The sequence below is a fragment of the Drosophila serrata genome, unplaced genomic scaffold, assembly GCF_035046125.1.
Source record: "Drosophila serrata isolate PLE 108 unplaced genomic scaffold, ASM3504612v1 contig_229, whole genome shotgun sequence".
Taxonomy (NCBI): Eukaryota; Metazoa; Arthropoda; class Insecta; order Diptera; family Drosophilidae; genus Drosophila; species Drosophila serrata.
In genome coordinates, this window is record NW_028257127.1 from 346,890 (window position 1) to 374,232 (window position 27,343).

The window sequence follows — 27,343 nt, forward strand, 5'->3', positions numbered from 1 at the left end:
TCGAATACTATAGTCGACCCCGCAGAATTATTTCTGATTTCTGTTTTACCTCCTTTGAGTTTAAAGCATTCCTTGAGTCTAGGAATATCGAGCATATTAAAGTGGCTACGGCGGCCCCGCAGGCAAATGGGCAAGTTGAACGGGTGAACCGTCTTCTAACCCCGATGCTGGAAAAACTATAAGTTACTTAACCGTGTTGAACTTGCTATAAACAACTCGGTTCAGTGTAGTACCGGATAGACCCCTAGTGTGCTACTATTCGGATGCGAGCAGCGTGGCCCAATAGTGGATGAATTAACGGAGTATTTGGAAGATAAGTTTAGTTTGACAAAACCGCGATGTTTGAATACTGTAAGGGACGAGGCAAATAATAGAATACGTCAGTCACAAATTCGAAATGATCTGCACACAGATTAAGGCATAAGGCACCTTCGTTGCATGATGTAGGCGATTTTGTTGATATCCGTAATGTCGATGTGACTTCAGGGCATTGTAAAAAGTTTGCACCTAAGTATCGCGGCCCATATAAGATAAATCGGGTATTTCCCAACGACCGTTATGAAATAGCAAATATAGATAATTGTCAGCTGACGCAACTCCCATACAAAGGAATCCTTGAAGCTTTTAGGCTGAAACCGTGGTTGCAAGTGTGTAATAAGACTAAAGGATTGTGCTTATGATCGAGGTCGATCAAATGTCAGGTTTCCCGAATGTAAACATCGTATTTACGCGCCTTAGTGAGATATCGTTAAGTATATAGATAAGTCCTCGATGTAAGAAAGCTAGATTTTAAGAGACGCCAATGGACGGTCACTTTAGAAAAGGAGACGCCACGGACAATAAGTGCAAATATTAAATTTGATTAATTTTAAACCATCACGCGCAGTTTCAATTAAATAAAAGTCAGTAGAGTTTACACGTTTAAAATAAAGTGACTGTCGCGGAACGGATAAGCTAACCCGCTAGAATATCGATAATCAGTCAAGTTTGAATTACGCGCCACTAAGGCGAACCTTCGTTAAGTATGTACTCGGTATTTGAACTATGTTTATAATTGGCCACACTGTTAATGGCCGAAAAGCTATGTTAAGTTCGGCGCCACGGTTATTCCGATCGGCGATCCCAGCAGAGAAGGGAGGAGATACTGCGGTATGTAAAGGGGAATAGGTTGAGGTTAAATTCTAAGCTTGTACTTCCTCAACAGAATAAAACACGACTCATAAGCTCACTACCACACTTCAAGTCGGAGTGTTGGATACGCTACAGGATCTGGTATTTCTTGTTTCGGTGGAGCAAAGGTGTTAGATGGCAACTCCCGGGATTTGGATCGGCGTCATTTCTTTTATTCGCATTCTTTTATTCGCATTCTTTGAGTCGCATCTCAATTCGCATTAGAGTCGGAACTCTAACGGCATTTGGAAAACACGTACGGAGCTAAACGCGTGATATGCCGACGACACATTCGCCCAGACGGAGCCCCAGACTTAATCAACCTGAGGCTACCGCAGCTACGACCACATCTGCAGCATCCGGCACACCGGCCGGCTTGGCGTATGCAGACGGTGGCCCACAGCGGCCACGGACTCCAGAGGAAGGAATCGGGGTAAAACGCACCACTGGACCTGCCCAGACGGAAGCGCTGGAGCAGGATGTGGACCCCACGACTTCACAGATTGCGAAACATATGGAAAGGGTCGCAAATCTAGAGAAGGAGCTCCAACAGGCAAGGGCAAATGAAGGACTTGCGGCGCCCGCCAGGAATCCCGTTAGGAACGGGTCGAGTGGAATCGGAGTGAGCGGTGCGGCGAATACACCGCTAGGAGAGGCGCCATGTTTGAGCGCAATGGTAAGGCAGCAATTGAGTGAAAATCTGCCAACGGGACCACTAGCGTCAGTGACGCCATCTTATGATGAACAGTTGCCGGCACAATTGAGTGCAAATCTGCCGCCACAATTGAGTGTAAGTTTGCCGCCATATTTGAGTGGTAATGCGGCAATAGGGCAACGAGTCACACGGACAGACTGTACAACTGTAAGCTACTCACCGCCATGTTGCGTGACAGCCACGGTGCAGCCAGAACGAGGTTATGTTCACGCACCACGGGAGCCACAACGCAGATTCACTGTACCCACGCCATCACCCGGATCCTATGGAACAGCGGGTGTGGCCAATGAATGGACGCCACGCAGATTGCCTGATCTTCCAGAGTTCGAAGGTCAGCCAGAGGAATGGCCAATATTCCAGTGCGCGTTCTTGGAGACGACGGCGGCGTATCAGTGTACAGCATTGGAAAATAACCAAAGGCTAGTGAAGGCATTGAAGGGTGAAGCGAGGACGGCAGTCAAGTCACTGCTTATTCATCCTAACAACGTACAGGCCGTAATGGAACAGCTTCGCTTTCGCTATGGGCGTCCGGAGCAATTGATCCGGAGCCAACTGGAGAGCGTGCGGGAGCTACAGCCAATTCAGGAGCACAACATAGGCAGGATTGTATCGTTCGCCACAAGGGCGAGCAATCTTGCAGCGTTTCTGCAGTCAACCGACAGCGGCGACCAGCATATAGGAAATCCCACCTTGATGGAGGAGCTGATCGCCAAGTTGCCCCTAAGTAAGAGGTTGGACTGGGCTAGATACGCGGTCGCTATGGAACGATACCCGACGATAGTGCACCTAAGTGAATGGCTAAACGAGCTCGCTAAGCTGGTATGCACCATTACGGACGTGAGCAGTAAAACCCCAAAGCGAAGGGTGTTACATGCAAACACGAATCTGGAGCTTCCGATGCATGATGAGCATCAGGAAGACATGGAACAGAAGGGGTATAATGACCACCCCAGAGGTTGCCTCATGTGTGGAGGGCAACACGCAATCAAGGATTGCAAGGAATTCAACAACGCCCCTGTCAGGACGCGATTGGAGTTCGCCAAGAAGCGGCGGATCTGTTTCGCGTGCCTTGAAACCGGGCACATGGTACGGTTCTGCAAGAGGAGCCGTAAGTGCAACGTCTACGGATGCCAGAGGAAGCATCACTACTTGCTGCATGACGAAGCCGATAGCCCCAGACGGTCACAGCAGTCAGACTGTGGCCACAGGAGGGAGCTACGGAGCACCCACAGACGGGAGCCACACGAGGTCATCAGCCAACGCAAGCGGATGCCGCAGTCAGCGGATCCAACAGTGAGTAACATTTCCATGGTCCAAGCAACAAGCCTGAGAAGCGCTGGGCGCATGGAAAATGAGAATCAAAGCGGCCAGGAGACGCCGCATCGAAACCTTAGTTGTGTCGATTCGGATGGAGGCCACCTGCTATTCCGAGTTCTGCCCGTGACGCTGTACGGGGAGAAGCAACAGGTGGACACGTACGCACTGCTCGACGAGGGATCGTCTGTGACACTCATAGACGACGAGCTCGTCCGAAGCCTACACCTAAAGGGTGAGAGTCGACAACTAAACGTGCAGTGGTTTGGCGGTAAGTCCGCCAGAGAGCCTACGAAAAGGGTTAGCCTGCAGATCAGTGGAGCGGGCAAACCGAAGCGGCACGGTTTAAGGAACGTGTACGCAGTAAGCAACCTGAGTCTTCCGATGCAGAGTTTACGTCGGGAAGATGTCAAGACGGCAAGGACGAGCGCACGCCTACCAGTGAAGCCGTACAACAATGCAGCGCCAAGGATCCTTATTGGACTGGATCACGCGCACTTAGGAATTCCCCTGCAGACCAGAAGCTTCGGCGCAGGAGGACCATACGCAGCAGCTACCAAATTAGGATGGGTAGTATATGGACCAGTGAGACGCCAAGCGAGTCCACTGACGGAGGGATCGTGCCTACTAGCCGTTACCCAGGATGACGCTCTGGAGAAGATGGTCAGCGATTATTTCGAAATAGAGAACTTCGGAGTGAAGCCAGCGCCACCGGTCGCAGCCAGCGACGATGAACGGGCTCTGGGCATCTTGGAGAGGACGACTAAACGGATAGGTCAACGATACCAGACTGGGCTGCTATGGAAGGATGACGAGACGAGACTGCCAGACAGTTACAACATGGCACTACGGCGACTCGTCAACATCGAACGGAAAATGAAGCGCGATGCGAACTTCGCGCAGGCCTACAATGCGATCATGGACGACTACGTCAAGAAGGGATACGCACGACGACTAGAGCAGCAGGAGGTCACTTATGGTAACCGTGACAAGTTGTGGTACCTGCCGCACTTCGGGGTCGAAAACCCAAACAAGCCTGGGAAGATCCGTCTAGTTTTCGATGCAGCAGCCAAAATGAACGGCGTATCCCTGAATTCAGCACTACTGAAAGGCCCCCAGAACTACAAGTCACTCCCGGCTGTCCTCTTCCACTTTAGGGAAGGAGCCGTGGGAGTCTGTGCGGACATCAAGGAGATGTTCCACCAGGTATTGATGCAGCCACAAGATAGATGCGCCCAGAGATTCTTGTGGAGGCACGGAGATGACCGCAAAGACCCGGAGATCTACGAGATGACAGTGATGACGTTTGGAGCAGCTTGTTCGCCATGCTCAGCGCAGCACGTGAAGACTGCAAATGCTTTAAGGCACGTGCACACTGATCCCCGGGCGGTCCTGGCTATTAATGAGTACCACTACGTGGACGATTACGTAGATAGCTTCGCAGACGAGGATGAAGCTATAGCAAGTGCCGGTTTTGATTTGTGTCGGTTTTCTTCCAGCTCGGCAAGATTGGTCAGAGCCTTAAATCCGTTAGGCACCAACGAGAACGTCGAGTGGACCGAATCCGAGCAGAAGGTATTGGGCATGTATTGGCACCCGGCTACAGATGACTTCAGATTCAGCGTCAAGTACCATCGGGTTCCCAGCAGCGTGATGACGGGGGAACGTGTCCCTACCAAGAGGGAGTTCCTCAGCTTGGTGATGTCCACGTTTGATCCGATTGGGTTCTTGAGCTGCTACATGGTAACCGCCAAGCTACTTATGCGAGAGATTTGGCGGAAAGGAGTCACATGGGATGAGCCATTGCCAGACGAGCTAGCCACGGCATTTGAGAGCTGGCGGCAAGAGATGAGCTATGTGAAGGAGTTCCGATGTCCACGCTACTATTTTGGTACTGGACGAGTACGAGCACTCCAGCTACACGTCTTCGTGGACTCCAGCCAGTCGGCGTTTGCTGCGACGGCGTATTGGCGGGCCACCTACGCAAACGACGACGTGCGGGTGCATTTCGTATGTGCCAAAACGAAATGTGCTCCGATGAGGACAATGTCAGTCCCGAGATTGGAACTACAGGCAGCCGTGTTGGGAACACGGCTGATGAACACTGTGAAACTGGAACACAGTGTAGAGATAAGCAGATACGTACTCTGGACGGAATCTAAGACAGTGCTGCACTGGATAAGCAGCACCCACCGGCGGTATAAGCAGTTTGTTGGAAACCGGGTGGCAGAAATCCTGGAGACGACGGAAGTATCCCAATGGAGATGGGTACCAACTGCCGAGAACGTGGCAGATGACGCAACCAGGCCGCGATGCCAAGTGGACCTCAGTCAAGGGTCACGATGGCTACGCGGGCCGACGTTCCTGCGGGAACCAGAAGAGAATTGGCCAGAGAGCTCCTCTAATGGTAGTGGCTGCACGAGAGCCACCGACGAGGAAGAGATGCCATGTGAGTTTGCGCTAGTGACTGCAAACGGATTTTTTATATCTTTCCAGAGGTTCTCAAACTACAACCGGCTGGTAAGGACCACGGCTTGGGTCCTTAGATTTGTCCGACGATGTCGCGGCCAGTATAGCGACCGTGAGAAGTATGGACTCACGGCAAACGAATGCGCCAACGCGGAGCGCATATTGATCCGGCAGACGCAAAGTGAAGCGTTCTCCGGAGAAGAGAGGGACAAAGCTGGAAGGATCTCGAAAGAAGGCAGCCAATTGCGAGGGCTGTCCCCGTATTTCGACGACGATGGAGTCATGCGTGTAAGGGGAAGGATCGACGCCGCCGCTTGTGTACCATACAGCGCCCGGCGCCCCATTATACTGTCCCACAGACACACGCTGACGGTGATGGTAGTACACCACTACCACCAGAAGATGGGCCATCAGAACCACGATGCGACCATAGGCGAGATACGGAAGAAGTTCTGGATAACGAACTTACGGAGGCTGCTACGGAAGGTGGTGGCTGACTGCCAGATCTGCAAGCTGCGGAGGGCACAGCCGATGCAGCCAATAATGGGTCCTTTGCCTGAGGACCGACTGGAAGCCAACGGATGGCCATTCAAGCACACGGGCTTGGATTATTTTGGACCGTTGCATGTGACGATTGGACGTCGCATCGAGAAGAGGTGGGTGGCACTATTCACCTGCCTAACCACGAGAGCCATCCATTTGGAGATGGCCCATGATTTATCTACGGATTCCTGTATCATCGCTATGAGGAACTTCATGAGCCGGCGAGGACCGGTGGTCAAGATGAGGAGCGATAATGGGAAAAACTTCGTTGGAGCCAATCGAGAGGCCAGGAGATTCAACGAGGTTTTCGAGCCAGAGAAGATCCAGGGCGAGCTGTCGTCCAAAGGAATTGAGTGGATATTCAACTGCCCAGCGAACCCAGCTGAGGGTGGCGCCTGGGAAAGGATGGTCCAGTGCGTCAAGAAGGTGCTGGCGCATACGATGAGGGAGCTAGCTCCCATGGAACATGTTCTGGAGAACTTGTTGATCGAGGCGGAGAACATAGTAAATTCCCGCCCACTAACGCATCTGCCAGTTACTGTGGACCAAGAGGCTCCACTGACTCCCAACAACTTGCTGAGAGGAGTACCCAATCTGCCGGATCTACCCGGAGACAATGGACAGCCGTTAGAGAGGTGCGCCACGAAGAAGCAGTGGCGACTGGCCAGGATGATGAGAGACCGCTTCTGGAAGCGATGGGTGCACGAGTACCTGCCTACTCTTGTGCGCAGGGAGAAATGGTGCTCACATGTCGAGTCCCTGCGCCGAGGAGACTTAGTGTTTATCTGCGATCCGGCCATACCACGTCGAGAGTGAAAACGAGGAATCGTGGAGGAGGTGTTCACTGGAGTAGATGGAGTGCCCAGGCGAGCGGCGGTACGGACTGACGATCGAGCCAGGATGATTCGTCCCGCTTCGAAGCTAGCTGTTCTGGATGTGGTGAATGCGGCTGCTTCACGGGGGCGGGGATGTCGCGGAACGGATAAGCTAACCCGCTAGAATATCGATAATCAGTCAAGTTTGAATTACGCGCCACTAAGGCGAACCTTCGTTAAGTATGTACTCGGTATTTGAACTATGTTTGTAATTGGCCACACTGTTAATGGCCGAAAAGCTATGTTAAGTTCGGCGCCACGGTTATTCCGATCGGCGATCCCAGCAGAGAAGGGAGGAGATACTGCGGTATGTAAAGGGGAATAGGTTGAGGTTAAATTCTAAGCTTGTACTTCCTCAACAGAATAAAACACGACTCATAAGCTCACTACCACACTTCAAGTCGGAGTGTTGGATACGCAACTCCCGGGATTTGGATCGGCGTCAGTGACTGATACAAATTTTTTTTAAACTATCGTTCGAGCCTCAACATTTCTTTAAAAATGTTTGAAATAAATTATGCCGAGGACGCTTTTAGTAAGCAGACAACTCAAAAACGAATAAATTTGTATATGACGACGAAGAAAGACTTAATATTAAAAAAGTCATGCAATAAGAGCCGCCTATCAAACAGCGTTCAAAACTTTGCCTGCCCTGGAGTCGATAACTCTATTGCCCAGTTACAATGGACATGCGACTTGTGCAAATATCTCTATCTGAATCGTTCAACTTTGAAGCGATCTGTAGCACACCCCAACGAATTGGAAAATGATGATGATGATGCCATATTGAAAATCGAATTCAATTTCACTTCAAAATCAAAAAACTTAACGGTGCTATGTAGAAGAGCCACTCGCTGAGTGGCTGAAAAGAAATACATCGAGCAGAAATACGCAATAATTGCCTAGCAGCAGGGGATACAGGAGAAGCCAAACTTCTATTTGAACCAACTGCATCTCAATTAACAGAAAGTCATACATACAATATATTACCTGCGGATCTCGCGACATTCAAATGTAACACAGAAGAGTGGCCTATCTTTATAAGCATGTACGAAAACAGCTGGATCGGCTTGTTGACAAGTTACTAGGCATTGCATTCGCGCAGTTTTTCCATCTCTTTTGTTAAATTATTTAGACACTAGATATTCAATTTAGCAATTTTAACCTGAAATCACTATTAACAAGAAAGGAAGCTAACTTCGGTACGCCGAAGTTTATAAACCCTTGCAGATAGAACTTCGATGACTAGGAATCCAGACAATATAAATTATATGTATTTGTGTTAAAAACAATGAAGTAATACCTGGTTTCATTTCATTCTACTATATATATTATATTTGCAGGTTTACATTCATAGATTTGCATTTTTCCTCTACATCAAACGATCGTTTGTATGGCACCTATGTGATATAGTCGTCCGATTTCCATGAAATTTGACACAAAATTTGAGACTAATATAAAATGGCTATGTCCGTCTGTCCGTTTCTACGCAAACTAGTCTCTCAGTTTTAAAGCTTTCTGAATTAAACTTTGCAGTTAGTTTTCTATATACTCTCACTCGTATATATGTCGGAACGGGCCGGATCGGACGACTATATCATATAGCTCCCATAGGAACGATCGAGAAATTAATTCAACTAAAAAGTATAACATTATCAATTTTCAGCAGATTTTCATCAAATTTTATACATAGCCATTTTATAAGAAATAAAAGAAATTAATAAAATTAAAGATTATAACTTCTTCAGTTTTTACCAGATTATCATTAAATTTGAGATATATCAGTCTTAAATTTTGTGTCAAATTTCTTGAAAATCGGACGACTATATCATTTGGGTGCCATACAAACGATAGTTTGATGTAGAGGAAAAATGCAAATCTGTGAATGTAAAACTGCAAATATAATATGTATAGGTAAATGAAATGAAAGCAGGTATTACTTCATTGTTTTTTAACACAAATATATATAATTTATATTGTGTGGATTCCTAGTGATAGAAGTTCTATCTGCAAGGGTATATAAACTTCGGCGTGCTGAAGTTAGCTTCCTTTCTTGTTTAAGTTAATTTTAGACTTGCTATACTAAAGATAAAAATTATCGCGTCGCTTAGATTAAACCAATTGAAATATGTTGTAGATAAATCCGCAAAGCATCGCATGTAAATAAATAAATAAATATCGATTATCGGATTATCTGACCACCCCTGTATTTCGAATAAGTCTTCCTGGTTTAATAAAGAATTTGCTTACCTTAAATTATAGAATAGACTATATATTTACTAAATTTAAACGCATAATTTTCAATCTGTCTCATCTAGCTATTGAATGGCTAGGTCAAACATCACCTACAGAAACTATTTGATGACCTGCAGGTTACATATTTCGCAGAACCCGAAAGAGTTTTATAATTCTGTCAACGCTAAGCGTAAACCTATTTTACATTCAGGTTTTTGTTGAAATAAGACTATAAATAATTATCCGGCAATTGTCAATCTCTTTGCTATTTTTTCGAACTACTTAAGAGTTCTAAAATTACGGGTTAAGACATTTGGTGATGGTGCTAAACAAAAAGCTACAATATTTTTATAATAAAGACCAAAATATAAAGAACCTAATTTTTTTGGGTTGTTTCAGGCTTTGTCGACAATATGTTTAAAAGTCAAACAGAATGAGCACCGTGTTGAGAGAACACAGAACTTTATCATATATCTGTAATAGGAACGATCGAAAAATTTTTAGAACAAAATAAGGGAGTATACCACCCTGAGCGCATGAAAATTGGAGGGTTTTAAAAAAAATTCATTTTTACAAAGTTGTTAAGAATACACCTTTTTATTTATTAGTACATCAAAGTACATATGTTAAACTAAAAAATACTTATTGAAAGAAAAAAAAATATTTACGAATGGCGGAGATATAGCCAGTTAAAAAGGATTTTTTTTAGGAAATGGTCGTATGGTGTACATGCTGCACACCACATTTGTCATCTGATTTTCAAAAAGAAAATTTTTTTATAAACTATATAAGTATGGCTATAGCATGACGTAGCCGTTATTGGAAAAAAAGTTTTTTGGGCAAATGGGAGCACTTTTAAAATTTTTTTTAAAAAATTATAACTTCTGTAAAAAAATATCGAAAAACCCTACTTCATGCCACAGAGAAGGTTATAGAGAAGCTGTGTAAAAAATTTGGAGAGAATCGGTCCAGCAGTTTCCAAAAATGTAGTTTTGAGAAGATAAAGAAAGTACTATAAAGTTTACCGGCAGCGCTCACTTCTAATGGCTGTAGAATCCACAAATAATGAGATATATTTATGACCGATGTCGATAACGATTTTTAAAAAATGTCAGGGTGGTCTACCCCCTTAAATTTTGAGATATAGCCGTCCTAAAGTAATCTCTAATTTTGTGTAAAATTTTATGAATATCGGTCAACTATATCATATAGCTGTCATAGGAAACAAGACATGACATGAATACAATTAAAAACTATGTATCATATTCAAATTGTCCAAGACAATGAGAGGTAATTTGACAAAAATATGGATAATTTTTTGAGTAATAATGTACGCATTGAATTAACCTTGAGTAGATATTTTTGTGGATATATTGCAAAGGCTTCTAGTTGTAATATTTGCAGATCGTTATTTATTAAAGAAAAAGAAAAAGAGCAACAAAAGAGCACCATCTGAGCTTTTTATACATGAAAAGACTACTCGAGCGACTGGGACTTTGAAAAATTAAAAGCATCATCTGATATATTTTTTAATTTCTGTAAAATCCACATCAAGGTTTTTGAAAATATTTTTAAAATTAACAAACAACTAAATATAAAAATACAATAAGTGCACAAATGAAAGTATTGATTACTCATTAAGGGTTGATAAAAATAATGAATGTTATGTGCATAAGACAGATCTTTTAAATAAACTTGTAAAAGTTTTACTTTTTAAGCATTGCAAATGGACTGTGATAGCTGATAGGAAGAAGGAATAAGCAAAGCTCAGAATTGTATGTCATAAGTAATAATCAGCAACGATTTTGATAATGATTATATAATGAATGTGGACTAGGCCTATTGGGGATGCCACAATAAATAAGACGCGCAAGAAAGTCTCTTCTATGGTGGTGTGGAAACGATTTAAACCAATATTTATTATGAACTCTATATTTTGGTATTTTTTTTTAATATCATTATTGTGTCATAAATTCGTAAAGTTTAAAAAAAAAATATTGGAATAAAGCAGTTAGTATATATATTTTTTGTATTACTTATAAAAATAAATAAAAACAAAAAAAGAAGCTAACTTCTAACTTATATACCCTTGCAGAAAGAACTTCGGAATCAATACAATATAAATTATATACATATATGTTGCTGCTTTCATTTCATTCACCTATACATTTATAATTATTACTAGCTGTACCCTGCCACGTTTCTCTGTGGCATATTGTGGTTAAAAGGGCTCTTCTGAATACATCAAGGTTCTGGCAAAAGCATCTTCCTGGCATAAGGTGAAGAAGGCAGTCAGAGTTGTCGTAGGCGGATTCAGGACTCTTTCTTGCACATTTAGTTCTGTGAAATAGACACGTTGACCATTCTCCAAATTGACTGCCAAGTGAACTACAGCTGGATAGCGTTCATGAATTGGGAACAAAAAAATTCTCCATGCAGCCTCGTTGCTGCTTATGTATCTTCCAGCCTGGTATTGAGAGATTTCATCGACAACTCGTACTGCATTGCTGTCACCATTTTCTGCCTGAACACCAAAAACTGCCATATCGCTGCCTTTATTCACGTACTTGCGGTTATATTTAATCGATTTCACGGAATCGCAATATTCTACGTTGATGTGCGCTTTGTATGATTTTGACAATAGGGGTGAGTATGGAACCACCAAACGATTGTCTACCTCAATATCACCAATTCTCATTTTTAAAGTTGCCGAAGTCCCGCCATCTTCAGTTGACAGTGGCTCGAGGATATCGCTTGGATCACGTTCCGTCTACCATGCATGATGAACTTGGGTTGAGGGTACCTCATGGACCATGGATCATGTTCTTGATGACAACTGCATGCAAATCTGTATCAACCTCTGCCCGTGGAATCTCAGCGCATATCACAATGTCAATTTCGTCTGGAGTAATTTTATCATACAGCCAAATCAGTATGTGCGCATGCGGCAATCCTCTCTTGTGCCATTCTACTGAATACATCCAGCACCGCACAGATGCAAAAACTCCATGTTTCACAATGAAATCCATCAGTGACTTGAGCTGTTGTCTGAAAACACGGGCTGTGATATCATGCCTATCCTAGACGATTGTCCAGGAAATAACAGCTGCACTATCTCGTTCCAAGCTGGGTTGCATGTGAAGGTGATAAATAAGTCTGGACGGCCGTATCAACGAACATATGCCATGGCATTTTGAGCATATTCATGCATGTGGCGTGGACTACCTATGTATGAGTATGGCAAAATCGTGAGCTTTCCAACGTTGGTTGTATTACGGTCATTCATCACAGCATCCCGCAAATGGATATATTCCTCGGACCGAAGTTTCGTCTGATTCAATCGAAGAGGCCTGACAGTATATGCAGACCTGATGTATCCGGCCAATAACGACATTCGATTCGAGCTGTAATCAATAGTTGGATTATATCTGAATGCAAGACGATTGTATTGCAGGTTTTGATCTTCTGCAAGCTGTAAACGCGCTTCAGCTACCCTTGCCCTGTCGCGTTCATTATTTTGAGAGTGAATCAAATCGATTGCTGCAGAACGCGACTGCCTAACTCTCAATCGTTTTCTCTCAAGCCTATCTGCTCGTCTTTCTGCTGATTCTTCGGTGTGCATCTGCATTACTCTCAGCCGCTCAGTCTCTCGGATGGAGGCCCGTTCTTCGTCAGTCATATTCGTAATCTTACGTCTTTTTGCTTCCGTATTGTAAGTACGACGACCCAAACTCGACTTCTTGGGTGGCATGACTTCGTTTCTTACTGAACCTGAACAAAAAAATAAAATTTTTATCTCCAATTCCTTATTTCAATATGTTTTGAATGTTTGACAGGAAATGCTTTGATTCAGCTGGCTGCCTGTAGAGGGCGGTAGATGTAAGGTAGTTTTTTTATTTTTTTTTTTTAACACCTTGGATTACGTTATCGTAATTATAGTAAGGATGCCTATTTTTTTTTAAATGAAATATAGCCTATGTCACTCAGGAATGATGTAGCTTTCCAACAGTGAAAGAAATTTTCAAATCTGCCAAGCTGCCAACTTTCGGAGCCTATTCAATTCATACAAACAAACAAAAAATCAAACCTTTCCTCTTTATATATATGTATAGATAAGTTTTAATTTTAATTGTATTCATTTCTCGATCGTTTTACACAAAACTCAAATATTATAAAAGGGCAACATCTTAAGTTTTTATAATTTTTAATGGTATTAATTTAATTGAAAACTGAAAAAGTTATAATTTTTAATTTTATTAATTTCTCGATCGTTCCTATAGGAGCTATATGGCATATAAAATACATACATAAAATTTTACACAAAAATTTAAAGTAATATAAAATGTCTATATCTCAAATTTGATCACATTCTGTTGAAAACTGAAAATGTTATAATTTTTTTTATAAAAATTTTCCGATCTTTGCTATGGCAGCTATATGATATAGTTGTCCGATCCGGCCCGTTCCGACATACAATACAATACAAAAATTCATTCGGATATCTTCAAAACTGAGAGACTAGTTTGCTTAGAAACAGACAGACGGATATGGCTAGATCGACTCGGATGTTGATCTCGATCAAGGATATATATACTTTATATAGTCGGAGGTGCCTCCTTCACTGCGTTGCAAACTTCTGACTGAAATACCCCTGTAAGGGTATAAAAAGATCAAGCAAGCGCTCTTATGAATTTTGTAGTTAGTTATTTAAAGACGTTAGTTAGTTTTTTAAAGACGTACAGCGCAGATTTGAACGGGCCTGGGAAATTTTTTCTTAGTTTCGAACTTATTGACAACAACGTAATGTGGCCAGAATTTGGTATAGAAAATTGTTTCAAAGAGTTAGTTATGGAAATTTATTTTCAAAGATATAAATTTGATTTGAATTTTTCCACCTTTATTTTAATTTTGTGGGCTCTTGTTTTGCATTGGATAAAGGCAAGGGTGAGCTCGTTTTTGGCAAGGAAGACTGATTATCTGCCATGCCGTTATCGGCCGGTAGTCCGGGTCTGATGCTCTGGGATGGAGTATTAACGCAACTCTGATGGGTAAAAATTGGAGATCTCCAAGGGAAATAACCGGCGTTTCGGGCACTCCCACGGCACATTCGGGCACAGAATCTTTCTTAGCACTCGATCTAAGCATTCTTGGAATTAATGCTGACGTCGAGGGATGTGCCGAGGGAGGCTGTTCCTAAGTATCCGTTGCGGGTTTTTGGGATCCGCCTAAATGCTGCTCTTAAATGACGGTTTTTTCACCTTGGAACTTCATTTAATAGTGTTTGTAGGGGGGCGATCCTGCCGCTAAAGATCCTGTATTTGAAAATGTAGCCCAGTGAAAATTCCCACGTCGAAGCGAAGTTGAAAAGTAAAGGCGGGGGCGTCGTGGGCAATTCAACTGGTCAGCTTTATTGCGCTGCATACATGGTACTAAATAGCTTAAATGTAAAGGCTGCGCTCCCGACCGATAAGCTACACTTAACAGTGCGAGGGCGGGCCCGAGAAGTGGAGCGCGAACTAGCCGTCCCTCAGCTCGCTTAGCAGCGAGCGAAGCTCGGGAACTCGGGAGCGGACGTTCGCGAACATCGAAGAGTGGGCGCGGGAGCGCTTAGACTAGCCCGATAAGCAGTGCGCGAAGAGCCGACTTGCGGGAGTGCAAGAGCGGACAAAGCTTTGGAGGCTCGGTGGACAGAGGCGGTGCCGCGGCCGCCGCGAAGGGCCTTCTGACGTGAACATTCTCCCCCCACTGCCGCATTCTGCAGGGTGTCCTGGCTAGCGGCGGAAATTGCCTATGCGCACCGGAGTGGAGCGGTGGACGGAGGCCGTGGAGTGGCTGAGGAGGGCGGGGAGAGGCGCAGGATCCTAGAGGAGACGTCGACGTCGGTAGCGGATGAAGTTCGGTGGCAACCTCGGAATCGGTTGGATTGGACCTCTGATCAGAGCGTTCGCGTGGTGCAAAGCGGTGGCATCTTCTCGAAGCGGACTGGAAAAAATATATCATTTAGAAGATTGGTCAGTATATAACGCGAATTGGGAGCACGGAGTCATCCGATGCTGCGATCGGGGTGCGGGAACTGGACTTCCAGGCATATGCAGGAGCGTGTGGTGATGTTGATTGCACGTCTTGCATCGGTCACCACTGCGGCACTTGCCTTGGGAATGTTCGTGGGCCAAACAGTTCGAACAGTAGCGGTTGGTGGACACCGCGCTGAGCCTCTTCTCAGCACTAAGCCTGAGGAACTTGTGGCATTTTCGAAGGGGATGGACTCCGCTGCAGACTCGGCATGGGTAGGATAAATTACCTCGGGAACGTCTGCTCTTGATGTCGTAGGGTACCCAGTAATTTAAGGCGTTGGGAGAAGTGATTCGTGTGGAGAACGCGGATATCCTTTGGATCGGTGCGGTTACTGGGCTGGAAGGTTCAGGAGCAATCTGAACACTGGAGGAACAGTTTCTGGGATGCAGCAGGGTGTGATGCCGTTTGCGGCATGTAAGGCAGGAGTTGACACTGGGGCAATCCCGCTGCTGATGGCCTCGTGCCAAACAATTCAAGCAGAGTTGCTTTCTTCGGACGACATTTGATCGCTCGACTACGGTCATTTTGAGGAATCGGGGACATCTTCGCAGGGGGTGGAACACAGGTCACACCTTCTGGGTATCGGAGTCACCCTGCAGTCGGAAGAATGTAGCCGGGGCGCTGGGGCCCTCGGAGTCGCCAACTTTGGCGGAAAATGCCGTGAGCTGGTAGGCGTAACATCGTCGATGGCCTCCAGCGTACGATGGCGTTCGGTCAGAAACGCGGCTAGCTCGTTCCAAGTTGGAATTTTGTCCTTATGTGGATAGATTGCTCCCACTTGGAGGGCATGAGCTTGGGGAGCTTCGAGGAAACCATGTACACCAGGAGGCAGTCCCAGGCTTCGACTTGAATGGCGGTCATCTCTAATGCCGCTAGACAACTCTGGATAGTGCCTTGCAGCTCCCTTAGCGCGCTGCCGGACTCTTGGGGGATAGCCTGGATGTTGAAAAGGATTTTCAACTGGCTATTGACCAACAACCGCCGGTTCTCGAAGCGGTCGGTGAGGCTTTGCCAAGCTGCGACGAACCCCTCATTGGTGAGCGGGGCTTTGGAAACAATGGCGTGAGCTTCGCCAGTTGTCTTGGATAGTAGGTGGAACAATTTCTCCACCGGGGTGAGACGCGAGTTGTGAATATAAACCGCCGTAAAAAGGTCTCTGAATGTGGGCCACCGAAGACAGTCACCAGCGAAAGTTTCGGTGTCCACCGGTGGCAGGCGACAACCAGCGGACTCCGGGACGGACGAGTTTGGGGAAATCGGCACGGACTGAGAAGCGCCCTTTTCCATCAGCTCTTGGAGGTCGGCACTACATCTTTCGTAGACCGAGAAACAATGCTCATATCTGGACTGGAGCGTTAGCCCGATGGTGTTACTCTCACCGGATGCCGATATAAGTTCAGAACAAATATCGTAATCCCTTTCGACTTTTTCCCACAATGCTCGAATCTGATCGCGACGCACTTTACACGTGGAAGGAGAGGGCTGGGTGGTTTCTGGGGCGTCTAGAGGTTGGATCTTTGCCTCGAATTGACTCACACGGTCTGTCGTGGCAATAAACTTCCTCAACGCAATGTCGATGGCGATTTGAGCCATTTTTGTGGTCGAGCAGTGGATTTTAAGTTAATCGGGGAGGGTCGCGGAGATGCGGACTGGGATATTCCCAAACGGATTGACGGAATCGGCCGTAATTAAAATACAGGAAAAATTTTTATTTTAATTTGAAATTACAATTATTTTGTATTTTGGAATTGGTCACGAAATGTGGATGGATCCCGTAATAAATTAAATACGGATTTAGGAACGTATTGGTCGGAAGTAATTGTTGCCAAATTTATTTATCACGGATCCGAAATGGTCGAAATAAACCCATGGCTTTTGTTGGGAGAAAACTCAATGGGTCATGCCGTCGGCAAAGCAGTGCGGAACTCAAAAGAACCAGGCTCAGTTGACAAGATTAAATTAAAAATTAATTAACTTAAATTAATTAATTAAATTCAAATTCTGGGTCTATAAATGAATGTTTAACTATGAGCCGCAGATGTTTAATTATTTAAACGCTGGAAAGGCAGAATTTAAAAAACAAACATCTGTTTTTGGTCGCGGAGAAGAGCTCACTGGGATAAGCCGTCGGCAAAGCAGTGATGAGTGAGGGACCCAAAGAACTACAGGGCAACAACAACACGGTCGTGTCGGCGGCTAAATGGAAGACAATCAAAAACACTAGTTTGTGTTTGGGTTTTGCTGCTCAGCTCAGAATAGTGCGAAGCTTGCCCAATATATGTATGTATGTAGATTGTGGAAATCGATGCTCAGCGCAGAATAGCGCGAAGCTTGCCTGTATGGAGGTATGTGTGTAAATTTGTATTTCTTTCATCTAAATGAAAATAGGATAAATAAAATTAGGATAATTTTAAATTCTTGGTTCACGAAATTTCCTTAAAATTGAGGGTGGCGGATTTTGTCTCGTCGGCACTGTTCGGCTTTGGAATGTATAAGTGCAGGTGCTTGTACACGCTCTAGGCACAAAGAGGAGACAAAAAAAAATTACAAATAATTACTTGCCCTTATGCGGGCGTGTTTATATATGTATGTAATAGCTTGGATCGCTCAGCGCAGAATAGCGCGACGGTTGCCCAATATACATGCATGTATGTAAAAATGTATATAAATAAAAATAGGATTTATAAACTTCGGATAATGTTAAATCCTTGGATCACGAAAGTTGTAGATGGCGGATTTTGTCTCGTAGGCAGTGTGCGGCTGTGGAATGTATGAGTGCAGGTGCTTGTACACGCTCTAGGCACAAAGAGGAGACAAAAAAAATGACAAATAATTACTTGGTATGCCTTTATGCTGGCGTATGTATATATGTATGTAATAACTTGGATGCTCAGCGCAGAATAGCGCGAATCTTGCCCAATATATATGTATGTAGATAATTGTGGAGATCGATGCTCAGCGCAGAATAGCGCGAAGCTTGCCCAATATATGTATCGTAAATTGATATAAATAAAAAATAGGATTTATAAAATTCGGATTATTTTAAATCCTTGGCTGACGAAATTTGTTTCTTGAAAAACTTTAGGTTTTGTATTGGCACAGTGGAGCGTCGAGAAGTGGACTGTATTGAATTGTGCGAACAGAAAAATTGTGTATGGATACAGCACAAAAATTAGCGAAAAATCGTGGAAGCGGCGGACTGTTCGGCGAGCAGGGGGAATTCCCGCAACAAGCACACACCGGCTGGCCAATATTAATTATGCCTTTCTTTTTGTAACACAATTTCACTGTTCACGGAGAACTTTTTTTGTACGGAAATATTAGCAAAAGTTTAGAATTCGTGTGTGTGTATGTGGCTGCACATAGGCGTCGACCGTTGGCAAGTGGATGAACAACGGGGAATCGAAGAGACGGCGAGGAGGATGGCGGCGCACACAAAACGGACACGGATGGAAAATTTCGAAGTTCGGAGGCGAATAGAAAGTGGAATTTCTCACTGCCGTGGTGTCAGGAAAACTCGGACGGGGGTTGACACGAACAAAACAATAAATTTTGCAGCGGTGCGACCGAAATTAAATGTTCGGCCCACTGTCTAAGACCGGCAGCGAGAACAAGACGGAATTAAGCATATACTTATCTCAGCGGAAAAATCACCGGGAACTGCTGGTGAAAGAACGGAAGGATATCCGTATCCGGCTCGAAGGACCAATGTTTGTAGGGGGGCGATCCTGCCGCTGAAGATCCTGTATTGGAAAATGTAGCCCAGTGAAAATTCCCACGTCGAAGCGAAGTTGAAAAGTAAAGGCGGGGGCGTCGTGGGCAATTCAACTGGTCAGCTTTATTGCGCTGCATACATGGTACTAAATAGCTTAAATGTAAGGACTGCGCTCCCGACCGATAAGCTACGCTTAACAGTGCGAGAGCGGGCCCGAGAAGTGGAGCGCGAACTAGCCGTCCCTCAGCTCGCTTAGCAGCGAGCGAAGCTCGGGAACTCGGGAGCGGGCGTTCGCGAACATCGAAGAGTGGGCGCGGGAGCGCTTAGACTAGCCCGATGAGCAGTGCGCGAAGAGCCGACTTGCGGGAGTGCAAGAGCGGCCAAAGCTTTGGAGGCTCGGTGGACAGAGGCGTCGCCGCGGCCGCCGCGAAGGGCCTTCTGACGTGAACAAATAGCGTAAGGCTAAAACCATGTTGACATGAAGAAATAACGGATCGTCAAAGGAGCTGCAAGTGAGGAGTAATTATGTTTCCGAAAAGTTTTGGGTTAGCCGACACCTTAGAGATTCCTATTATTGCTGGCATCCAATTGCTACCTTTTTTGTGCAGAGGAACTATAAACGATTCTTTCGAAATAAGGGGAAAGTGGGATGTTAAGGTAAACAATTTCAGAAGGGGATAGCGCAGGGCGTCGGCACAATAGCTGAGTACACAGCCAGGAATTTCGTCGGGACCTGGCGAATAAACTGGCTTGACACGATGAAGATCTAAAATAAGATAGCTTTCGTTTGAGCTAGGACAGAAAATTAAGTTTGATTTGGGTAAGTCGTAGGAATGAGTCTGATGTAAATTCGAAGAGTTTGAAGTTGTTTGAAAAAAACTGCGAAAATAGATTAGCTATTTCCTGGTGATTATTTACGGTAGTATTTTCAAATGAAAGCGAAAAAGGATTTGTGTTATACTTACGTTTAGTATTAACAAAATTATAAAACTAGTTTGGGTCTTGAGAGAACTGGACCCTGCGATGAGTCAAACACTGCGCGTTCAGCACGGTAAAGTTTGACCAAGCTGATAAATAAGATAAAAGGGCAGATTGAGAACCGGTGATATTAAATTCAACGGCTCAACTCTTTAGTAACCACGGAGGCTTATTCGAGATTGGCGGATAGATTAACAAAACACATCCAATGAAAAATGAATTCATTGCATTATAAAAAATATCCACGCCATCATCCATGTCAGTACACATGTAAAGGTCGGACCAATTAAATTCTAAAATAAAATTATTTTCGGATACAACGGACTTTTTTGACTGTACGGTCAGACATATTCTGTAAGCCAGACTCAATGTCGAGAGTCACATCGAAAGAAGATGATTGGATTGGATTGGGTTGCGTTAGAGGTGCCACTCTGGCTAAACTAACTCTCGCCGCATCTTAGACAAAGCAAATATCAAGCCAGCGCTCGAAGGAATTTCGTACATGGTTGATTTGAGACAGCGGAATGTTGAAAAAGCCAGCAATAAAATCATGTTGTGTAGAAATTAAGTGGGTAACAGTAAAATTATTTGAGGACCAAATAGCCTTAGGGATGTTAAAGAATCCTAGGACTACCAAATGGTCCCCATCCAAAAGTCTATTGGAAACCATCTGAATAGCGTAAAGGTGGTTCCAATAATTAGGGAGTTCCGACAAAGGTGCTATGTAGGAACAGGTAATAAAAATGGAGCTACCATTGGCAGATAGCTTCACACAGACAAATTCAACATCAATGCATACTTCGAAAGTTAATAATTCTGACGTGAGTGAGGAGTCAACCGCTATGAGGACACCACCCCCCACAGATGGAAAAACTTTGGAGCCCAAAATCTCCGGTTTTAACCAGGTTTCTGTAAACACAATAACCTGAGAAGCAAACGAAAGACTATCAGAATACAAGTAAGGAAACTTACTACGTAAGCCTTTTGTATTTTGATAGAAAAGTGGGTAAGTTTTTTGCGTCCGGATAGGTAGACGTAGAAGGCGCAGTGGTCTGAACGGGCCTAGGAAGAGTTATTCCTACAGTCCGATTTTTCTTCTTCTTAGCTTCGAAGTTCTTGACAACAATATACTCTGGCCAAAATTAGGTAGACCAAATTGTTTCAAAGAGTTCGTATGGGACATTTATTTTGAAAGACGAAATGTCCCTAGCATAAGAAAATTTGAATTTTTCCATCTTTATTTTAATTTGTCGGCTCGGGGTTTGCTTTGGATAAATGCGATAACATTTTCCGATGTTTGAGCAGGGGAGAGCCGCGAAACAAATATATGTATCCGGGCCTGGCGCCCTGGTCTGGGGGATTGGCAGGACTCTGAGAAAACGGGGGACAAAACGGAAATCACAGGGAGCACGGGCACTCACGCGGCACATTCGGGCACCGTATCTTTTTTAACGCTCGATCTCAGCATCCTTTGATTTAATGCTGAGGTTGAGAGCCGTGCCAAGGAAAGCTGAGAGCATCTTGCGGGTATTTGGAATCCCCTTACATACTGCCCACCAGTAGCGGTTTTTTTGCGCTCGGAGACTCATTTAATAGCGTAAGGCTAATAAATTGGGTGTCCAGCCCCAAGACCATTTCATGAGTTTTACGAAAACTCGATAAAATTGTCCTTGAAACCGTCCTTGGTTTGCCGCAAGAAAGACATAATCTCCCTTTTCACATTGCGACTGGCCTCGCAGGAATAACGCAGATGTTTTTGTTCACATCGTCCACCGTCCGAGCTACAACACCAATACACTTGGCGTGCATGATGCTTTTTTATTTATTTATAAAATATAATAGTAATATGTTTGCCATTATTAAATTATACTCCTACCTCTTCACAACAAAAGGGTGTGTTTTTTAACGATGTGCTCCGACTCACATCAAATGGGGAGAGGCAAGGATAGGTGTTTTAACAAATTTTGTACGTTAATCTCGATGGACAGTTCAACATGTAACATGTAATAGAACACGGAAAGGTTCGTCTTACACACATTAAGGGCTAACAACAATGGCAAACATAGTTTGACGTCATCTGCTAACATCATCACATTTGAGTGTAGATCCACTTAAGGCAAGTCGTTGATAAAGAGCCCGAACAGAAGAAGGGAGGACCCCCCGTGAGGAACGCAAGAAGTAACAAAAGAGAGAGAGAGTTTTGAGAGAGAGAGCGCTTAAAGGCGATTGAATACGGTTGGATAAATATGTTGCAATCCAGTTAGTCAATAAAACAGGGAAACAGAGCACAAAATTCAAGAAGGTTTGTAGATGTTGATCTGTTTTTCATAAAGCCGTGTTGAGAGGAGGACATAATTGATCGGCGTTGGTGCTGCAGCTGCGCAATAATCAGAAGTTCAAATAATTTGGGAAAAGCACTAAGCTTTACAATTCCTCTGTAGTTTTCGATATCAGATTTACTGCCCTTTTTATGAAGAGGAATGATGAAAGATTCCTTCCAACTTTTTGGAAAAAATGAAAGCCGAAGAGACATCTGAAAAAGAATTGACAGAGGTCGGCATAAAGTAACAGAACATTGTCTCAAAACGCAGCTAGGAACGAGATCAGGACCAGAAGAAAAGGGAGGCTTTAGTGTCTTTTAGAGTCTAAAAAACCTTTTCTTCGCATATAGCGAGAATGAAAATGGAATTAGAATGTGGAAGACTGCACAAATTTTGCGAATAGGTTCGCTATATCAGGCTCGTTAGACGCGGACTCAGTATTGAAATGAAGACAAGAAGGAAAAAGTTGGGATCTTCGTTTTGAATTAACAAACGCGAAAAATTGCTTTGGATTAGCCTGGAACTCATTTCTACACCGATTTCGTGGTTTCTGTAGCATTCAGAATTGTGGGCTAAGAATTTTGTGCGAGCTGTCAAATATCTAGAAAGGTCCTCCTGTGACCTGTTTTTAAGTTAAGAAAGTGGACGAGAAACCCTTGGGGGCTTGGGAGACGCATCAGGTGAAGGAAAGGATGAGACATAAATGTCAAAGGCAGAGTATAAAATGTTCAACTTGCTAAGTTTCCCCAACAGACTACGAGCATTCTGATAGTGCAGAGAAAACGAATTGATTAGTAAAGAATCACGAACCTTAGTATATAACGTGCTATTTTAAATGAAGAAATATCTCGTTTCTGCTTAAAATTGAATTTTGAGACGGAGAATTCAACAAAGAAACATTCAATTTGTTGATCAACTGAATAGCGACGTCTTTTTCGGATGCATCAGAGTTAAGGCGAGAGACAAGAACTAGGCTTTTCGGAGCAACGCCATCAAGAGGCGCTGGACTCCTTAGGGCGCCGGACTCATATCTCCTCCATAGATAGTTGAATGGTGTGGTCTCGGGCTAGAAATCGGAGGAGATGCAATGGTGACCGGCCGGCCGATCGCAGAGTGAGCATCCTTCAGTTGGTTTGAGGCCAGCAGGGCTTTGCTTGCTGCGGCATCATGCGACGTAGATGCTTGATCCACGTTGACTGGCTGCAAGGTCGAAGATGCGACGATATCGGCTAGTCCAAGGAAAAGGGCAGCATTCAATACTTGAGCAGACGCAGCGACATCGGCAGATGAGTCATCTGCAACACCCGTGGTATGACCATTGGGTGGGTTGCGTGGGCTGAACAGCAAAAGGGGGCAACTTGCAAGAGATTATTAGAAATCCCGTATTGCTATTTGGAGTGACGCTTATCAGTTTTATGGTTCCGTTTTCCTTAAACGGCTTACTAAGTCCTAGAACCTAGCCGCCAAAGATTGAAACTCCAAATGGGTTTGTCTCATAAAAATACGCATTTCAGATTTAATATGTAGGCAGCTCGGGCACGTGTCCAAGCCAGGGTGATCCCGCATGCGGGCAGCGATGCGCGGGCCAACAACCAGGGTGTGCGGCGTTAGTGCACAGCCAACAATAAACAGTGTCTTTCCTTGAAGTAATTTTGATGCCATGTGGACAATCCGTGACACAACAAGTTGACATTATGTTGAATTATTGATAAATCGCAGTAAGCACTCGCAAGCAGTGTTACCAGGTATTGAGCTCGCAAATAGGCTAGATTTTGGGTAAAAATATGCTAGAATAGGCTAAAATTCAGAAAAATATGCTGAAAAATAAGCTATATATTAAAATCCAATAATATCTACCAAACTAAAGTAATTTTCATGTTTTTATTATATTAAACACGTTAAAAAACTTTCAATATCGTCGTTCTCCCCGTCATTCAAATATTTGTCTTTTTTTTTAATTTGGGCAAGATACTTTTGTGGCAACGAATAGGTATGACAGCATTCATTGTGTCTTCGTAACCCATATCTATAACATTGAAATATATTATTATTAAAATATAAATAAGTTTGACACAATTTAAAAATAAACCTTATGCTTAATATTGCATTCAAGCTTTTTAATGCCATTTTATTGCGCAATTTTGACCTCACTATGTTCATTTGGCTGAACACTCGGTCTACTCTATCATCGATATCAGTTATTTTAAAATATTCAAAAATATTTATGAAATCAAATATATTTTGGTGGGGTCAGTAATTATCCACTGCAAATATATTGACCTTCTTTAAAATATTTTTATATTTTTCGTTGGTGACAAATACATTAAAAAAATATGCTAAATTATTTTTAAAAATAGGCTAGATTTATGGCTATAGACTATTTACAAATTTTTAGGCTAGATCATTTAAAAATAGGCTAGATCTAGCCTGAAATAGGCTAAACTGGCAACACTGCTCGCAAGTAAAAGAAAGTGCAGGTAAATTGTGTGGCAAAGGAACCAATCACAACAGAAACAGAGGGAGAGAGAAAATACAAGCTTTTATCTCAGATCAAGAAAATATGAAATACACTGAAACCAATGCAGCAGTAAGCGGTAAACGCACTGCACAAAAAACAAGAGCGAAAGACTATTTTTCGCCGACTTTGTTTATAGAAATTAAAGTCACTGTCTTTATATGAGATGATCCAGATGTTTTTGGGTAAATAAAGATCGCCGAAACACTGATCACTTGCCAAAAATTTGAGCTTTTTAGGCACAGCGAGGGCGAGAGAGCGTGGGAGATAAGAAGTGCAGCGGCTCAGCGAGAGAGCATGAGAGCTTAGGAGATAGGAAACTGAAACCTTTAGTTGTCGCGACGGCGCAAACGAAAGCAAAAAAAAAAAAAGCAAAAAAACGAAGAAGGCACAAAAAGGAATGCAAAAGCTAAGACTAGATTGGGAAATTAAACCAATTATATACACAAATCAGAATAGTTGCATGCACACGCGAAGTGAACGGGGAGATGTTGTACAAAAAATAGAAGATTTAATTTTACCCCGGTGATTATTAGCAAACTTTAACAAAAATCGAGACCGCAAGAAAAAAAAATGTCCGTTCCGTTTCCGTTTTTTATACTGAACAACCAATTTTTATCTTTAATTTTTTGTTTGTACGTTAATTTTATTTTGTATAACGTAAAAGATAATTTTTCATAATATAAAAAATAAAACACAAACACACCTGGTAATTGAATTTGTTGAAAATTTTAACTTAAGTTCGCACTTAATAGAAAAAAATGTATGGCTGCTAATCGTTGACCCAGCCTAACATATTTTGTTGAGAGAAGGAAGTAAGATATATACAGTCGAGTCCCGATAATTCGAAATGGCAAGGGGATCACCTTTTTTTCGAATTAGACGGGATTTCGATTTATCGAGATTTCTATTTAAAGGGGCTCGAAAATGAAAGAGTCGAATAAACGGGGTTTTTACATTTCACATCATGTTTACATATGTATTTAGCTTTATTAAAATTAAACAAACATAATAAATATGTACATTCATTTGTACATTTTTCAAATTAAAGGAAAATTAAACAAAAAATTAATAAACAAAATCAAGCAGAAACATTAAATTATTAAAAACGAAAATTCAAGCTTTAAAATAATTGGTAATTTTTGATTGCTTCGTGTTTTTTTCTTTTATTTTTTCCATTGCGTTTAGGTTGTCAAACACACTATTTGGCACATCATGAGTCGAAAAATAATGTTTAAGTTGAGGAATTAATGCTCTGGTTTGTAAATTCTATAAAATTTCTTCTCCTTTCTGATGTCTGCAAAATCTAACGTCGCTTTAACTACAAAATATTTCGCATCGCATTACGATTTATAAGACGTTTCGAAACAAAATTACGATTTATAAGAGGTTCAATATTCTTTGCGTTGCGCCAAATACTACGAATTAACGAGGGGACCAAAATGTATGGAATTTTTACGAATTAACGAGTTTTTTTCAAGGGGACAGAATTTTTTACGAATTATCGCGATTTTCGATTTAGCGGGGTACGAATTATCGGGATTCGACTGTATATACCTATTTGGAACTACGCTTAGGCGTAAGCCCCCGTCCGGTTATATCATTCTTATATTTGGAATTTATTTTGTGAAAATTGGACACTATCATATGGCTACCATTTTAACAATTAAAAAATATTGGGAAATAGTATAAAAACTTTTTTATTTATTTATTTGACCTTAGATATAGTTTTTTTTTAGTAGTAATATCTTATTACGGTTTATAAATAATGTTAAATTAAAATCGAATTTATTCAGACGCCAGAAAAGTCAGCAAAAAAGCCCTTAAATTTAGATACAATTGTTTGATATATTTTTTATAGTTTTTCAATTTTACTGATGAAATGGATAGATTTTTAGCGATTTAAACTCTATGGCTACATATCTTTAGCGGCTCAAAGTTACTTTTGTTTTATTGGTTGTGTTTAGCAATGATTAGCGATTTGTGTTATATCAGTAATCCGTTATATTTCGCCGCTGTAAAAACAATCGACTGGAACCTATTTTCATCGTCCAGCTTTTTTTTTATACCCTTGCAGGGTATTATAATTTCAGTCAGAAGTTTGCAACGCAGTGAAGGAGGCACCTCCGACTATATAAAGTATATATATTCTTGATCAGGATCAACAGCCGAGTCGATCTAGCCATGTCCGTCTGTCCGTCTGTGCGTCTGTCCGTCTGTCCGTTTCTACGCAAACTAGTCTCTCAGTTTTGATGCTATCTGAATGAAACTTTGCAGTTAGTCTTCTATATACTCTCACTCGTATATAGGTCGGAACGGGCCGGATCGGACGACTATATCATATAGCTGCCATAGGAATGATCGGACAATTTTTACAAAAAAATTTTTAACTTTTTTAGTTTTCAATAGAATTGGAAC

General features: G+C 43.0%; 3 protein-coding genes across 4 annotated transcripts in view; 1 reads left to right on the forward strand and 2 right to left on the reverse strand.

Annotated features, from left to right (window-relative positions):
- The window catches only part of LOC147644103 (uncharacterized), a 47,106-nt gene extending 21,354 nt beyond the window's left edge, over window positions 1-25,752 (reverse strand). The window contains exon 1 of the mRNA XM_086830215.1: window positions 25,632-25,752. The gene's annotated coding sequence lies outside the window, so the exon portion shown is untranslated. The remainder of the gene's footprint in view (window positions 1-25,631) is intronic.
- On the forward strand, window positions 1,355-8,878 carry LOC147644106 (uncharacterized). Of its 2 annotated transcripts, XR_015271057.1 has the most exons (2): window positions 1,355-7,393; window positions 7,449-8,878. XR_015271057.1 is itself a non-coding variant. In XM_086830182.1 (1 exon), the coding sequence occupies exon 1, from the start codon at window positions 1,448-1,450 to the stop codon at window positions 7,025-7,027; it is 5,580 nt and encodes a 1,859-aa protein (XP_086686308.1). In that variant the 5' UTR covers window positions 1,355-1,447; the 3' UTR covers window positions 7,028-8,878. The 2 variants fall into 2 exon arrangements, 1 of the variants encoding a protein (XP_086686308.1); XM_086830182.1 differs by having other exon boundaries at window positions 1,355-8,878.
- On the reverse strand, window positions 14,704-16,989 carry LOC147644107 (uncharacterized). Its single transcript, XM_086830213.1, has 2 exons — window positions 15,623-16,989; window positions 14,704-15,303 (listed from the first exon to the last, which is right to left on the reverse strand). Exon 1 carries the CDS (start codon window positions 16,987-16,989, stop codon window positions 16,123-16,125), a length of 867 nt encoding a protein of 288 aa, XP_086686339.1. The 3' UTR covers window positions 14,704-15,303; window positions 15,623-16,122.
- Window positions 25,753-27,343: the final 1,591 nt, after the last annotated feature.

Bases quoted from the DNA above. Each gene is read 5' to 3' on its own strand.
- LOC147644106 (XM_086830182.1), top strand. From the start codon at position 1,448: ATGCCGACGACACATTCGCCCAGACGGAGCCCCAGACTTAATCAACCT.
- LOC147644107 (XM_086830213.1), bottom strand. From the start codon at position 16,989: ATGGCTCAAATCGCCATCGACATTGCGTTGAGGAAGTTTATTGCCACG.